Source organism: Tubulanus polymorphus, chromosome 1 (genome assembly GCF_964204645.1).
Source record: "Tubulanus polymorphus chromosome 1, tnTubPoly1.2, whole genome shotgun sequence".
NCBI lineage: Eukaryota > Metazoa > Nemertea > Palaeonemertea > Tubulaniformes > Tubulanidae > Tubulanus > Tubulanus polymorphus.
In genome coordinates this window covers 19252061-19266556 of record NC_134025.1, presented here as the reverse complement: position 1 = coordinate 19266556, position 14496 = coordinate 19252061, and the positions used below count along the sequence as shown (strand labels likewise).

The 14496-nt window shown below is 37.3% G+C and overlaps 1 protein-coding gene across 1 annotated transcript; it reads left to right on the top strand.

Annotated features, from left to right (window-relative positions):
- Positions 1-1111: 1111 nt before the first annotated feature.
- On the top strand, positions 1112-2005 carry LOC141909044 (uncharacterized). Its single transcript, XM_074799412.1, has one exon. The coding sequence runs from the start codon at positions 1112-1114 to the stop codon at positions 2003-2005; it is 894 nt and encodes a 297-aa protein (XP_074655513.1).
- The last annotated feature ends 12491 nt before the right edge of the window (positions 2006-14496 follow it).

The window sequence follows — 14496 nt, the reverse complement described above, 5'->3', positions numbered from 1 at the left end:
TACCGATACTAAAGCTTTGAACAAATCTTACGATGATTTTCAGTCTCTAGCTTTTCAAGTAGAGTCAATGATTGATGAAATTATCAACCGTTCACAGCCCGAGACAGCTGAATCAGTTTCACCTAGTCATCAGGAAATTTCACGTATCGTCGCGGAAATTGTTCGTGTTCAAACTACCACCACCGAGACATCAAGGCTCCCTAACTTGGATATTAAGTCGTTCAGTGGAGGTTACACCGAGTGGTTGGAGTTTTGCGATTCATTCCAATGTACCGTAGATTGTCGAAAAAATTTGGAGAATTATTCGATAGCTTGGGATAAGTTGCGTGCGAGATATGACAATAAAAAGGCTATTCGTGACGCGCATTTCGATAAGATTTTCAGTACCCCAACAATTTCAGCGAGAACTACTTCAGGATTGCGAAAATTAGTTAGTGGAATATACGAAAATGTACAGTCGCTCGAAAACCTTGGTGAAAACGTTGACAGCTGGGACTCTATATTGATATATATTACGAAGCGTAAGCTAGATCACGATACTCGTTTAGAATGGGAGAGGTCAGTGAAACCAAACGACAATCCTACATTCTTGTCTATGGTTGAATATGTGAATAGCTTCGCTTGTGCTATAGAATCATCAGACAGTCGACCCAGATGCACTGACCATTCGAGTGTTAAAGCTTTTCATACGTCAACCCAAAGTGAGGAACGCTATCTATGTAAAGGGAGGCACCATTTACCGCATTGTTCGGATTTTCTAAAGCTTACGTCTGAGTTGAGAAGACAGAAGGTTGCTGACCTAAAAATATGTTTTAACTGTTTGTCACCGAGACATTATGTTTCAAGGTGTTCAAAGCCGGTTAGCTGTAAAAATTGTAAAAAGAAGCATCATCCGTTAAAAGAAGCATTATCCGTTAAGAAGCATCATCAAGATGTTAATGTGTCAGCGGACAATGCTACTGTTACGAGCTCTGAAAATGTTTCTAGCCATTTTTCCGCATTGAAAAAATGTGAGGTTTTATTAGCTACCGCAGTTGCGAATGTCCGATCTACTGATTGAACTTTGATTCCGTGCCGGGTATTAATCGACCCAGGTTCACAGCGCAGTTTTATGAGATATTCGTTTGCGAAGCGTTTGAAGCTATCAACGAGGACTGTTGCCGATATATCCGTCAATGGCATTGGAGATAGCGCTCCTGGTCATGTATGCGACATAATAACTTGTCACTCGTCTCCAGTACTTTCGAATGACCATAGTGTCACCGTTGAAGCATTTTTGATGGAGCGTGTAACTTCAATGATCCCCAGTGAAAATGTGAACCTTGAACATTATTCGAAGTTAATGAATCTACCGCTTGCTGATATGTGTCTTCAAAGGCCGAGTGAGATCGATCTATTGCTTGATGCCGACGTTTATACTTATTTGTTACCTGAAGACACGGATGTCAAAAGATTCAGTGGATTATGTGCGCAGAAAACAATTTTCGGATATGTTCTAATCGGAGAGGTGTCTAACGTGGATTCTGAAGTTGCATCAGTGTGTTCTCATTACGCTAGTGTAGAAACAACGACGAGTACTGATTACCTATTGAAATGTTTTTGGGAGATCGAAAACATTCCTAGTACAGCTGCTTTATCACAAGAAGAAAAGATTTGTGAAAATCATTTTGAAGAAACGACTGTTCGAAATTCTGATGGCAGATATACCGTTTCTCTCCCGTTTCGCGATGGTACAACTCTTGGGGAAAGTAGAACTCAAGCTGTTAATCGCCAGAAGGCTCTTGAACGCAGGTTGGACTACAATCCGCAGTTAAAGCAGGAGTATTGTAAAACTGTTACAGAATATATTGAGTTGGGTCACGCGGAATTGGTAAATAACGTGTTGAAAGACTCATGCGATGTTTATTATTTACCTCATCATTGCGTTTTGAAGGAAAGTAGTACGACCACAAAGCTTCGTGTTGTATTCGATGCTTCGGCTAAACGGTATTCGAAAAACGCCTAATGAAAAACACCGAATCGGAAAACGCATAACGCCTGATTCAAGTAACATCCAAGAAATTGACCTAAATCCCTACGTGAACTATGTACGCAACGCTACATAGTTCACGTCGGAGTGCGTGGAGCGCCGCCTGTTCCATCTTCGTTTCTACTGTCTTTGGTTACACAGGCTTATCTGTGTTATTATTTCATATTAAGACAGAGTATTATGATAATAAAAGACATCATATTTTTTATATGGAACATATAGTTTATTATTTTTTGTTCAAGGAAGTTCAGGGGCTGGACATTATTTAGTCTCTCATTGGTTCGGTAGGTTCACATAAACGTGGTTGTGAACAGTTTTGGAGGATAATTTTGAGAAAGGCTATTTTATCAGTCTTTGTGTGCGTTGTACCTACGAGCGTAGGTTGTACCATATTTATGCATTCCAGTTTCAAAATTCAAGAAAGCCGGTTTATAACCGCGGCGTTTGTTTTCGCGTTATCATGGAAGTGTAAACTGTTTCAGTTTACACTTCTATGGCGTTATGTAATTAATTGCTTGCACTGCGGACATTCTATCATCATCCTATAATGAAGTTTATTAGAGTGGTAGTCTCGTTTCGTGAAGCGTAAAACACATGTATTTTCAAACTGTTCCGTTGATGAGTTGGATTGTGAGTCTCAGTAGATGGTGCAATTACGAAATTAGGTCATTTTCTAGGAATTAGGCGTTATGCGTTTTCCGATTCGGTGTATTTCATTAGGCGTTTTTCGAGTACCGTCGGCTAAAACATCGACTGGTATTTCACTTAACGACCGGTTGATGGTTGGACCTCGTGTGCAGCAGGATGTATTGAAAATTATTTTGCGTTTCCGGATACATCCGAGCATGGATAAAGTTGCGGCTAAATCAAAAGTGGCACCAGTTAAAAAAGTGTCAATACCCCGTCTCGAGTTATGTGCTGCTCATTTACTGTCAAAGTTATTGGAATACATTTTAGCTGCAATGCATCCAATTCGTAAACCAGACATCTATGCGTGGTCTTATTCTTCGGTTACTCTTGATTGGATTTGTGGAGATTCTCGGCGCTGGAAACCATTTGTTGCGAACCGTGTTAGTGCTATACAGGACGTAATTAGCCCATGTCAATGGTGATATTGTCCTTCTGATGTGAACCCATCTGATTGCGCCTCACGAAGTATCATGCCAGCTGATCTTCATTACCATGCGTTATGGTGGAACGGTCCTACCTGGTCACAGTCTGGAGAATGGCCCGACCAGCGTCGTCCGTATAGTTAAAGAGATTCAGTGTGCGAAATGAAAAAGAATGTTGTTCATTGCACCGTAGCGACAGTTGATAGTGCGTTAAAGATGGAATTATTTCCGTACTCCAGTCTATCTAAGTTAATCAGGATTTCGGCGTGGTGTTTTCGGTGGATCTTTAAAAAAGGATCTAATGCGCATTTAACCGTCGATGAAATACGAAGCTCTCTTGCGTTTTGGATTAAATCCGTGCAAAAAGATCATTTCAACGCTGAAATAGGTCTCCAGCATGAAAAACCGATATGCAATCGCAGCAAAATCAAACAATTGAATCCGTATCTCGACACTCAAGGCATACTTCGTGTTGGCGGAAGATTGAGTGAAGCGCCAGACGCGGATCTAGGGAGGGGACCCGGGCCCCTCCCTCCTTTAAGTGAAGATCGTTTTTTTCGACCGACCTCCCGCCACTCGCTTAATATTAACGCCGCGCTGTGTAGTATTTGTCATGAATTCTTGCCTCAGAATGCAGGAAATGGCCCCAAAACAGAGTTAAATTTCAAAAATTTTACCAGACCCCACAGGGGCTTCGCGCCGCGCGTAGGAACGTCTCGCGCCTACGCCCTCGGTGTCAATACAGTATCATCATAGCTACATTTATTCGGTGCCTCCCCCCTCTAAATTGGGCTCTAGATCCGCCCCTGAGCGCGTTTGTTATACAGTATACCGAATCTCATCCCGCGATATTGCCTAAAAAATATTCCTTGGTGAACTTGATTCTTGATTCCGAGCATCGAATAAACTTACACGCTGGTCCTCAATTAATGTTAGCGTGTATTCGGCGTAAATATTGGATTCTTGGAGCTCGTGATGTTATACGAAATTGGGTGCATCAATGTGTTGTGTGTCGTCGTAACAAGGCAACCTTATAAGGTACTGCAGCTTATATAATACTGCAGCAATTAATGGGTGTTTTGCCTAAAGATCGTGTCGTTCCAGTTCCAGTGTTTTATAAGACTGGCGTTGATTATGCTGGCCCGGTGCTAGTAAAAAGCGGTCGTGGACGTGGGAAAAAATCTGAAAAAGCGTGGATAGCGATTTTCGTATGCTTTGCTACAAAGGCCGATCATATTGAGTTGGTCAGTTCGCTGTCTTCTGAGGCCTTTCTCGCTGCGTTAAAACGCTTTGTTGCCAGGCGCGGTAACCACATTCAATTTATAGCGACATAACAATGGAACCAACTTCATTGGAGCGGATCGAGAGATGAAAAGAGACTTTGTGAATTTTCTTCGTGAAGTTAACCCAATAATCATCAAGGATATGCAATCTGATGATATAATTTGGAATTTCAACCCTCCGTTAGCCAGCCACTTTGGTGGACTTTGGGAAGCAGGCGTAAAAAGCATCAAATATCATCTTTCGCGATCGGTTGGTGCTTCGCAGTTAACGTTTGAAGAACTTGCGACAGTTCTCACTCAAATTGAGGCATGTTTAAATTCTAGGCCATTAACTCCGATGTCAAGTGATCCGTCAGACCTCAGTGTTTTAACGCCTGGTCACTTTTTAGTAAACCGACCCGTGAACGCGATTCCAGAGCCGAACCTCTTGGAGGTCCCTATTAATCGGTTAAATCGATGACAACACTTGCAGTACTTAGGTCAACATTTCTGGAAACGTTGGGCCCAAGAATATCTGTCAATGTTACAGCAGAGGCCGAAATGGCAGTCTGAACGTCGAGATCTTGAAATTGGCGATTTGGCACCATTGCACTTTCGTACCCCCCTCCCAAAAATGTTTATTTTAGCATATTATTTATCAGTGAGGTCAGTAAATCAGTAATTTTTAGCCAAAAAAACTTACTTTTTTGGGTCAAAATATTATTTTGGGCCTGAATTAGAGCCGTTTTTCGACCGAAAGAGACGCCATATTGGTTTCTCCGATTCGACAGTTGTGCTAACTACCGCCAAAAACCGTCCTATGGAGCATTCCCACGTATGGAGCGCTCCGACTACGGTCACAGAACGGACACGTGCGACGCGCGCCGATTGACACTGCAGCCCGCCCACGCATCGCTTGCTAATCGGGATCGGTTAAATTAGAGTTATATGATATTTTGTGGCTTGGAGGTGTACAGCACGACGATGCAAGCGAGGTTTTAGTATTCGACGCGGGAGTTTTTTCGAGAAGTCATATCTTCACTTGTGGCAGCTGCTGGGGCTCAACTACATCTGGAGCCGAAGTGCTGGTTCAAGCCATGGCATGGGTGTTGCCGACACCATGCGCGAGCTTGAAATACAGTCGGAGCACACCATCGTCGATTGGAATCAGTTCTGCCACGATGTCTGTGTATCCTACTTCGTTAATCATCCGACACAGTTTGGTGGACCAGGTAGACTGGTAGAAATAGACGAATCACTTTTTGCTCTGCGAAAATATAACCAGGGACGAATAGTGGCAGATAAGTGGATATTCGGTGGCTACGAGGCAGAGACGAAACAAGGTTTCCTTGTTCCGGTACCCAGGAGAGATGCTGCCACGCTGTTGCCAATCATACAACGATGGATTCGTCCCGGCTCCACCATATGGTCTGATATGTGGCAGGCATATAATCGGATTGGCCAGCTGGGGTACCAACACGGAACAGTCAACCATGCGGTCAGCTTCGTCGATCCAGCCACAGCCGTAACGACGAACCGTGTGGAGGCGATGTGGCAGCGAGCGAAGGCGAAATTTAAAGCGATGGCTGGCCCGTCAAATCGCGCGATGATACCTGATTACCTAGCCGAATTCATGCGGGTCCAACGTTTTGGTGATCATGCCTATTTCAACTTTTGGAATCAGATAGCAACTGATCTTTACGTCGTCTAGTCCCTCTGTAATCCTCCCGTCAAAACGGCCCTTTCAAGGGCCAACCTAAATATCCAAGAAATAGCTGGCTATGCCTGAACCACTAGCTTGCTTCATTAAAATAATCCATATGAAAATACACTGTTGTAACACTCCCGAAAACCACGATCCCGCAGTTTTCTCTGTCCGAAAGTAGGAGTGCTCCATAGGACGGTTTTCGGCGGTAGTTAGCACAACTATGGAGTCGGAGAAACCAATATGGCGTCTCATTCGGTCGAAAAACGGCTCTAATTCAGGCCCAAAATATTAAAATTTTGACCCCAAAAAGTAAGTTTATTTGGATAAAACTTACTGATTTTTATTCCCAAGACCTCACTGATAAATAATATGCTAAAATAAACATTTTGGGAGGGGTACGAAAGTGCAATAGCGCCGGCGATTTGGTTTTGGTCGCAGATAAGCAGTTACCGCCTACGAAATGGTTAATGGCTCGCGTAGTAGATTTGCACTGTGGCAAAGACGGGCATGTGAGAGTTGTATCGGTTAAAACCAAAAATGGAATATTTCGTCGACCTATTACAAAGTTGTCGTTACTGTTAGAAAATATATGAAGTAAACTCATAAAGTAAATATATAGTAAACTCTACTAAATTTCTCGGTTTGCTAATTGATGATCGTCTAAATTGGGAACCTCATGTAAAACAATTAATTAACAAATTGAACAAAAATTTATATCTTTTTAGAAGCTTAAAAAATCTCATTCCCAGCTGGACTAAAAAATTGTTATATATAAGCTATATCCAAAGTCACCTAACGTATGCACTTATTGCGTGGGGGCCATTGTTATCATCTAGTCAATCCAAAGGTCTCTTTACTATTCAGAAAAAAAGCACTAAGATATGTTTGGTACCATATTGTGGAATATTTTGTTACATTTTTTATTCTGTTTTGTGCTTATTTCATTATGCCATATTTTCTTATTATTCTATTAATTTGTAATAATTCTGTTCACCGATTTGTTTGACTTCTGAATTTGATTTATATATGTTTCATTCTGTATTGTTGTCGCTTGTCGACCTTGGAGATTTATTAGGTCATAATAAATCGCTTGTCATATCCATATATCCAAAGCTTCTTATTTGAATTGTATGGACATCGGACATGGAACAACGCCTTAATCAATAGAATTACAAGAGGGTTTTCGATGAAAGTCAGAAAACCCTAATTAGAAACATTACGTGTTAAATAAAAATTGGTCCTGCAGCTATGATATTTACATTTTTAAAGGTACAACATTAGAAGATTATAGTAAAGTTATTGAAATAATGGAAAAAATAATGGATTTTGTAATAGATGTTGAATATCCAAGAATAAGTCTTTAAAGGGTAACTGAAACTTTTTTAAAGATTTCCTATTTTTTACACTAAACGATATATTATAGTATACAATAAGGCTAGGTGATTTCATAATTGAAAAAATCTTTTCAATCTAGTCAGAATTGATGTTCAGTGTATACATTGTTTCTGCCGAACGCGTGGTACCGTGTCTATAAATAGAACTACGTCACTAAAGTGACGGCTCGGCAATGATGTCTATAGAAATGAATAGGAAATAAGCTACAAGAGCAATTCCACTTAATTTTATACCTATTTGGCATTCGAATTGAGACAAAATGCCTCTTGATTTTGAAAGTCTACATATCAATGATTATAATTAGCTGTTGAACAGACCATATCCGTTCAAACTAAGCGCAGAAATAGGATTTGAATAGCAATCTATGGCATTTTCTAGTAAACAGCAAGGAACACGGATGTTTAAATCATCATGGTTAGATCTAAGAATATTTTGACATGAACTGATGAAACTTAGACAGAATTAGCCACTGATGAAACTTAGACAGAATTAGCCGCAAGAGCAATTTCAATTCTTTTCTTGAAATATACCTCGTATTGGTAGCACCTTTGGTCACAAAATTAGAATATTTCCTCATCCATCTAGTCTGAATACCAGTCGTTGTTACGGTTCCCTACAACGTCTGACGCATATAGAGGTTAACTCCTGTTAATTGCAATGCAACAACTGATTGTAGTGTCAAATCAAACCTTTTTACTAAAATAAATCAATTAGTTACCTTGTTGACTTTGAAAACGTGTTTTATGACAATATTTTTGATTATTTAAATCGCGAACCAGAGAATTTATTGATTTGATTTGAATTGAATTGATTGCCACTATCGGGATTTCCAATACGGACTAAATTAATAAAATGTGAAAAATTCAATATGTCTCTCTAAAATTACTCTAAATGTTATTTTTTGTTGATGAAACGCATAAATTTTGGTCAATTTTAACCTTAAGAATTTGAAACAAGAATAATGTCTGCATTGACATCAATAATGTCAGTCCAAGTTCAAGTCCAAATCCGTAATTTACACTCCCCTCATGCACCACGAAAAGCCGCCATATTTGTTATGTTGCTCACTTAAACCATTTTTTGAGGCGACAAGTCAAAAGTTTTGAGCTACTACGATCGTCAAAAGCTACTTAGGATTACAAATCTATGCACAAACAATAGGTAACTTCCGTCTGATTACAGAACAGTCAGTTTGAGGTAAGTTGATGGTGTTTTAAGGGGTGAAATAGACGCTCAAAGCCTCGTCCCTCAAAATGAGGGACGAAAATTAACCTTATATGAGCACTTTCGCCCTAGACGTTGTTTCTGGAACAACGGCTAAGTACTAGACTATCATCCATCCTATTTAAAACTTAGAAATAATGTTTGTGAAAGATTTGTGATGTAATCTATCAAAACTCTTCTGCAGCGTGAAACTTTAATCGAAAAACATTATTCCTTTGAATATTTGTTGTAAAGGCTGTAGAAATTTATTGAAAGTTTTTGTAAAGTTTTGAAGTGTTAGTTTTATAAACTACTGAGTCTTAAATGACTATGAAAAATGATAAATAGTAAACGAATATGAATCTATTCAATATTCATAATGTCATTCAACATGGCGGCAATGTGGTAGCCAGTCCCATGACGCTCCGTTCATAAAGTCGTCAGAAGTGCAGCTCAACTGTTCATGATCGTGATCGTCATCGTCACTGTACGGATTTAAGTCACTGTCGTCATTCTCGTATGTATGATCATTTCAATTTGTTCGTCAAATGTTCGTTTGATCGTGAAAGGATCGCTTAATAAATAGTTCAGCCGCGCAAAATGGGTAGGAAACGAAGAAAAAACAACTCTTGCGAGATCTTTGAGCAGTCCTCCTCCACCACATCAGACGATAAAAAGAAGCAGAAAACAGCTAGTCGCAACTGAACTGGTGATGACGATGTGTTTACTGACAGAACATCTAAGAGTTCAAATGAGCCATCTCTTGCTCAGGAATTAATTGAGGCAAATGTAATGGAAGCTTTATCGTCCGATAGCATCAAGAACTTAATAACGTTGATAGTAAAATCCACTCTTAGTACAATTTAAAAGCGACATTCAACAAATCATCGAAGACAAGTTTGACAAACTACATTCCATGCTTTTCGACCAGGGCAAATCAATCGACAACCTTCAAACATCCATAAACGATAAAATTCAATCACTAAGTTCGGAGATTGAAATAGTCAAAACCAAATTTAAAGCTCCGAATACGATAACTGCGTCTTCAAATCAAATTCAGCAACAGAGGAACTCGAGATGTATACTCGGCGCAACTCGTTACGAATCTTCAATTTGATAGAAGTAGACAATGAGGATTGCCTATCGAAATGCATTAATATATTCAAAACAAAACTAGATATAATAGTCGAACCTCTACAAATAGATCGGATTCATCGCGTCGGAAGAAAATCTAGAGACCCCCGGAAGCCGAGACCAATGATTGTCAAATTCGCCCGACACTTAGATAAAGTGAACATTCTAAAAAATCGACGCAAACTAAAAAGTTCGAAAATTTCGATATCCGAAGACCTGACCCAACCGAGAGCTGACTGTTAAATTTCTATATAAAAACGAATAAGTATCGGCAGTGTGGTCACTGGATGGGAAGGTATGGGCCATCATCGATGACATCAAAATTCATTTATGTGGTTATGCGGACTTCGAGAAAACAATACAATCAACGAGCGAGTAAACTGTAGTGTCTTTATGATCTTTACGATGAACTGTTCCGAAAAGCGTATATAAATATATAAACTACTGAGTAGGCCATTCATTCGTAGATCAATATATTGTGTACCATGTAAACCATGTCCATAAAGCAGTCATGCATTTCTGACCTATACTCATACATCCAAGTTCTGGAATTGTATTTATATTTATATTTATATTTATTTATTTATTTTATAATTATTTTTTATTCTTTACCCTGATTCATAATCCTTATTTGACCGTGGTATGAATTAATTAAACATGTGTCTCGGTAACACAAACTTTTTTACATATTTAGACAGATTAAAGGAAAATGAAAATTTTCAGCTCAACAATTTACTAGATAATGATAGTGAATTGGAAATGTTCAGTAATCAATGCCCATACCTCAAATTGCACGAGTTAAAAAACCATTTCAGTATGAATACGAATAACCTTAATATAATTCAACTTAACATACATAGTCTTATCAACAAATTTGACCAACTCAAAATATTGATTGAAAAACTTAAATCCCAAAATGTTACCATTGACATCATGAAAGAATGAAAAGTGCGAAATGATATTAGGAATGGACCAAAATCTTAACATAGATAAGACAAAGTGCTTACTTTTTTCAAAAGATAAAACCATTGACAAATCATTATACAAAATAGCATTTGTAAAACACTCTCTTGACATAGTAAACTCTACTAAATTTCTCGGTTTGCTAATTGATGATCGTCTAAATTGGGAACCTCATGTAAAACAATTAATTAACAAATTGAACAAAAATTTATATCTTTTTAGAAGCTTAAAAAATCTCATTCCCAGCTGGACTAAAAAATTGTTATATATAAGCTATATCCAAAGTCACCTAACGTATGCACTTATTGCGTGGGGGCCATTGTTATCATCTAGTCAATCCAAAGGTCTCTTTACTATTCAGAAAAAAAGCACTAAGACTCATCGAAAACTCAGCTCATAACGCCCCAACAGGTCCTATCTTCAAAAAATACAAAATACTTAAATTCCATGATCTGATTCAACTGGAAATTATCAAATTAGGATTTCAATACACTCTAATAACTCCCTCCCATCTCCACTGCGAAATTTATTTCATCATAATTTTAACTTCCACTCCCACAATACCAGACAGTTTAACTATGCGCGAGCTGCTTTCCATAAATCCAAATTATACACTAAATCTTTCTTAGCTCAGATGCCTAGTATTTGGCGAAATACTCCGAATGTTATCCGTTCATCCACAAGCATAAATTCACTATCATTCCAATTTAAAAAACAAACATTACTGAAATACGTGTAATTATTCATTGCCTTTTGAGGAAAAACTTGGTATGTGTTTAGTCTTGTCTAGTTAATTGTTGCTATATTAGACTATCTATCTTTGTAATCATTATTATCTGTGGCATATGTTTTCTCCATATTTGTTATCAATCATTATTATCATTATTATTATTATTATTATTATTAGTATTATTATTATTATGAGTATCTTTACCTAAATTACTGAAATGGTAATGGTTATAGTATATTGTCGTAATTATGATTATCATTGTATTTGTATATATAAATGTTATTGTTGTCATCATTATTACTATTTTTATTATTGTCAATATTATTATTGTCATTATTGATTAGCATTATTATTATTGTTAGCATTATTATTATTAATAGCATTATTTACGTAAGTATAACTGCACATTCCCCTGCACTCTGAGGTTGCGATTAAGATCATTGACATAAATAAGAAAAAGTAAGGGCCCAAGGACCAATCCCTGTGGGACACCAAATGAAACGGTATTATAGGAAGAGTAAACATTATTGAATTTAACAAACATTTTACGATTGCATAAATATGATTTGAACCAATTATAGGCATGACCTCGAATACCATAGTGGGATAATTTAAATAATAATTTGTTGATATCGAGGGAGTCAAAAGCCTCAGATAAGTCCAGAAAGAGGCCAAGGGAGTGATCCCCCTTTTCAAGATTTTGTAATATAGAGCCTGTAAATTCTGTGATTGCGTGAGTAGTAGAGTGTTTTGGTCGAAATCCATATTGGCTGTTATTCAGTATGTAATGTTTGCATAAAAATTTGCATAATAAGTCTATTGTGAACTAATTTTTCTAGTATTTTCGACATGACCGGAAGTAAAGATATTGGTCTGTAGTTATTAAGGAGCTGTTTCTTTCCATTTTTATATAGAGGAATTACCTGATAAATTTTCATACTATCTGGAAATATACCATCCTGAAGGGATTTATTGCAGAGAATTGTCAGAGGATCGATAATATTGGATATAATTAGTTTAAGCATTCTATTATTCAGTAAGTCATTACCACCAGTGGTCTTTTTTGGGGGCTAGGTTGTTGATAATCCTCAAGATTTCCTACTTGTTGGTTGGATTTAAAAGATTGAGTGGGCATTCCTTGCCCCCATGTAAGTTGAAAAATTGTTTTTAGAACTTGGACATTCATTTGCATAAGAGCTACCAATCAAGAAGTTACAAAATTGTTGGCTTATTGATTTAGGTTCCTCAACAAGTTTATTATCGATGATGAATTTATTAGGGATCCCTGATTTGTCATTTACTTTACCTGTGGATTGCTTCGAAAATTGCCATAATTTGCACTATAATTGGAAAATAATCCAATTTTGTTTGCATAGTACGATTTCTTTTGACGCCTTGTAATGTAATTTAAATTATTTCTGTAAAGAATATAGTTTTTATAACGTTGGTCAGATTTGTCCAGATTCAATACTTTTTTATAAAGTTGATCGCATTTCTTAGAGCATTTTAAAATTGATTTAGACATCCATGGTTCGTAAATATGAACTTTCTTCTTAAGTTCTATTAGTGGGGATACGGGTATGATTAAATTTATATGCGACTTAATGAAATCGTAACAACCATTACAATCGAGCAGGTTGACAGGAGTCCAGTCTAGTTGAGAAAGCACACGATTTATCCTATCGATATTCGGGTATTAAAATTCCGAGTATAATGTTTACTGGTTGTTGAAGGTTTTCGTTTACAACACACGGTCACGAGACATGGTAAATGATCAGACAGGTGTGAAATCAGGATAGCACATTGATGATCAGAACTCAGCGCCGGAGAGAGATATATATTGTCAATTAACGTGGCTGTCGCGTGTGTTATTCTAGTTGGCCGTAAAATAGTTGGAAAAAGATTATTTGATAAATTGTTATACAAAAATTTGGAAGTGTTTTTATGATGATTAATGTTCATATAATATAGATTTTGGTCCATTCCTAATATCATTTCGCACTTTTCATTCTTTCATGATGTCAATGGTAACATTTTGGGATTTAAGTTTTTCAATCAATATTTTGAGTTGGTCAAATTTGTTGATAAGACTATGTATGTTAAGTTGAATTATATTAAGGTTATTCGTATTCATACTGAAATGGTTTTTTAACTCGTGCAATTTGAGGTATGGGCATTGATTACTGAACATTTCCAATTCACTATCATTATCTAGTAAATTGTTGAGCTGAAAATTTTCATTTTCCTTTAATCTGTCTAAATATGTAAAAAAGTTTGTGTTACCGAGACACATGTTTAATTAATTCATACCACGGTCAAATAAGGATTATGAATCAGGGTAAAGAATAAAAAATAATTATAAAATAAATAAATAAATATAAATATAAATATAAATACAATTCCAGAACTTGGATGTATGAGTATAGGTCAGAAATGCATGACTGCTTTATGGACATGGTTTACATGGTACACAATATATTGATCTACGAATGAATGACCTACTCAGTAGTTTATATATTTATATACGCTTTTCGGAACAGTTCATCGTAAAGATCATAAAGACACTACAGTTTACTCGCTCGTTGATTGTATTGTTTTCTCGAAGTCCGCATAACCACATAAATGAATTTTGATGTCATCGATGATGGCCCATACCTTCCCATCCAGTGACCACACTGCCGATACTTATTCGTTTTTATATAGAAATTTAACAGTCTTCGGATATCGAAATTTTCGAACTTTTTAGTTTGCGTCGATTTTTTAGAATGTTCACTTTATCTAAGTGTCGGGCGAATTTGACAATCATTGGTCTCGGCTTCCGGGGGTCTCTAGATTTTCTTCCGACGCGATGAATCCGATCTATTTGTAGAGGTTCGACTATTGTATCTAGTTTTGTTTTGAATATATTAATGCATTTCGATAGGCAATCCTCATTGTCTACTTCTATCAAATTGAAGATT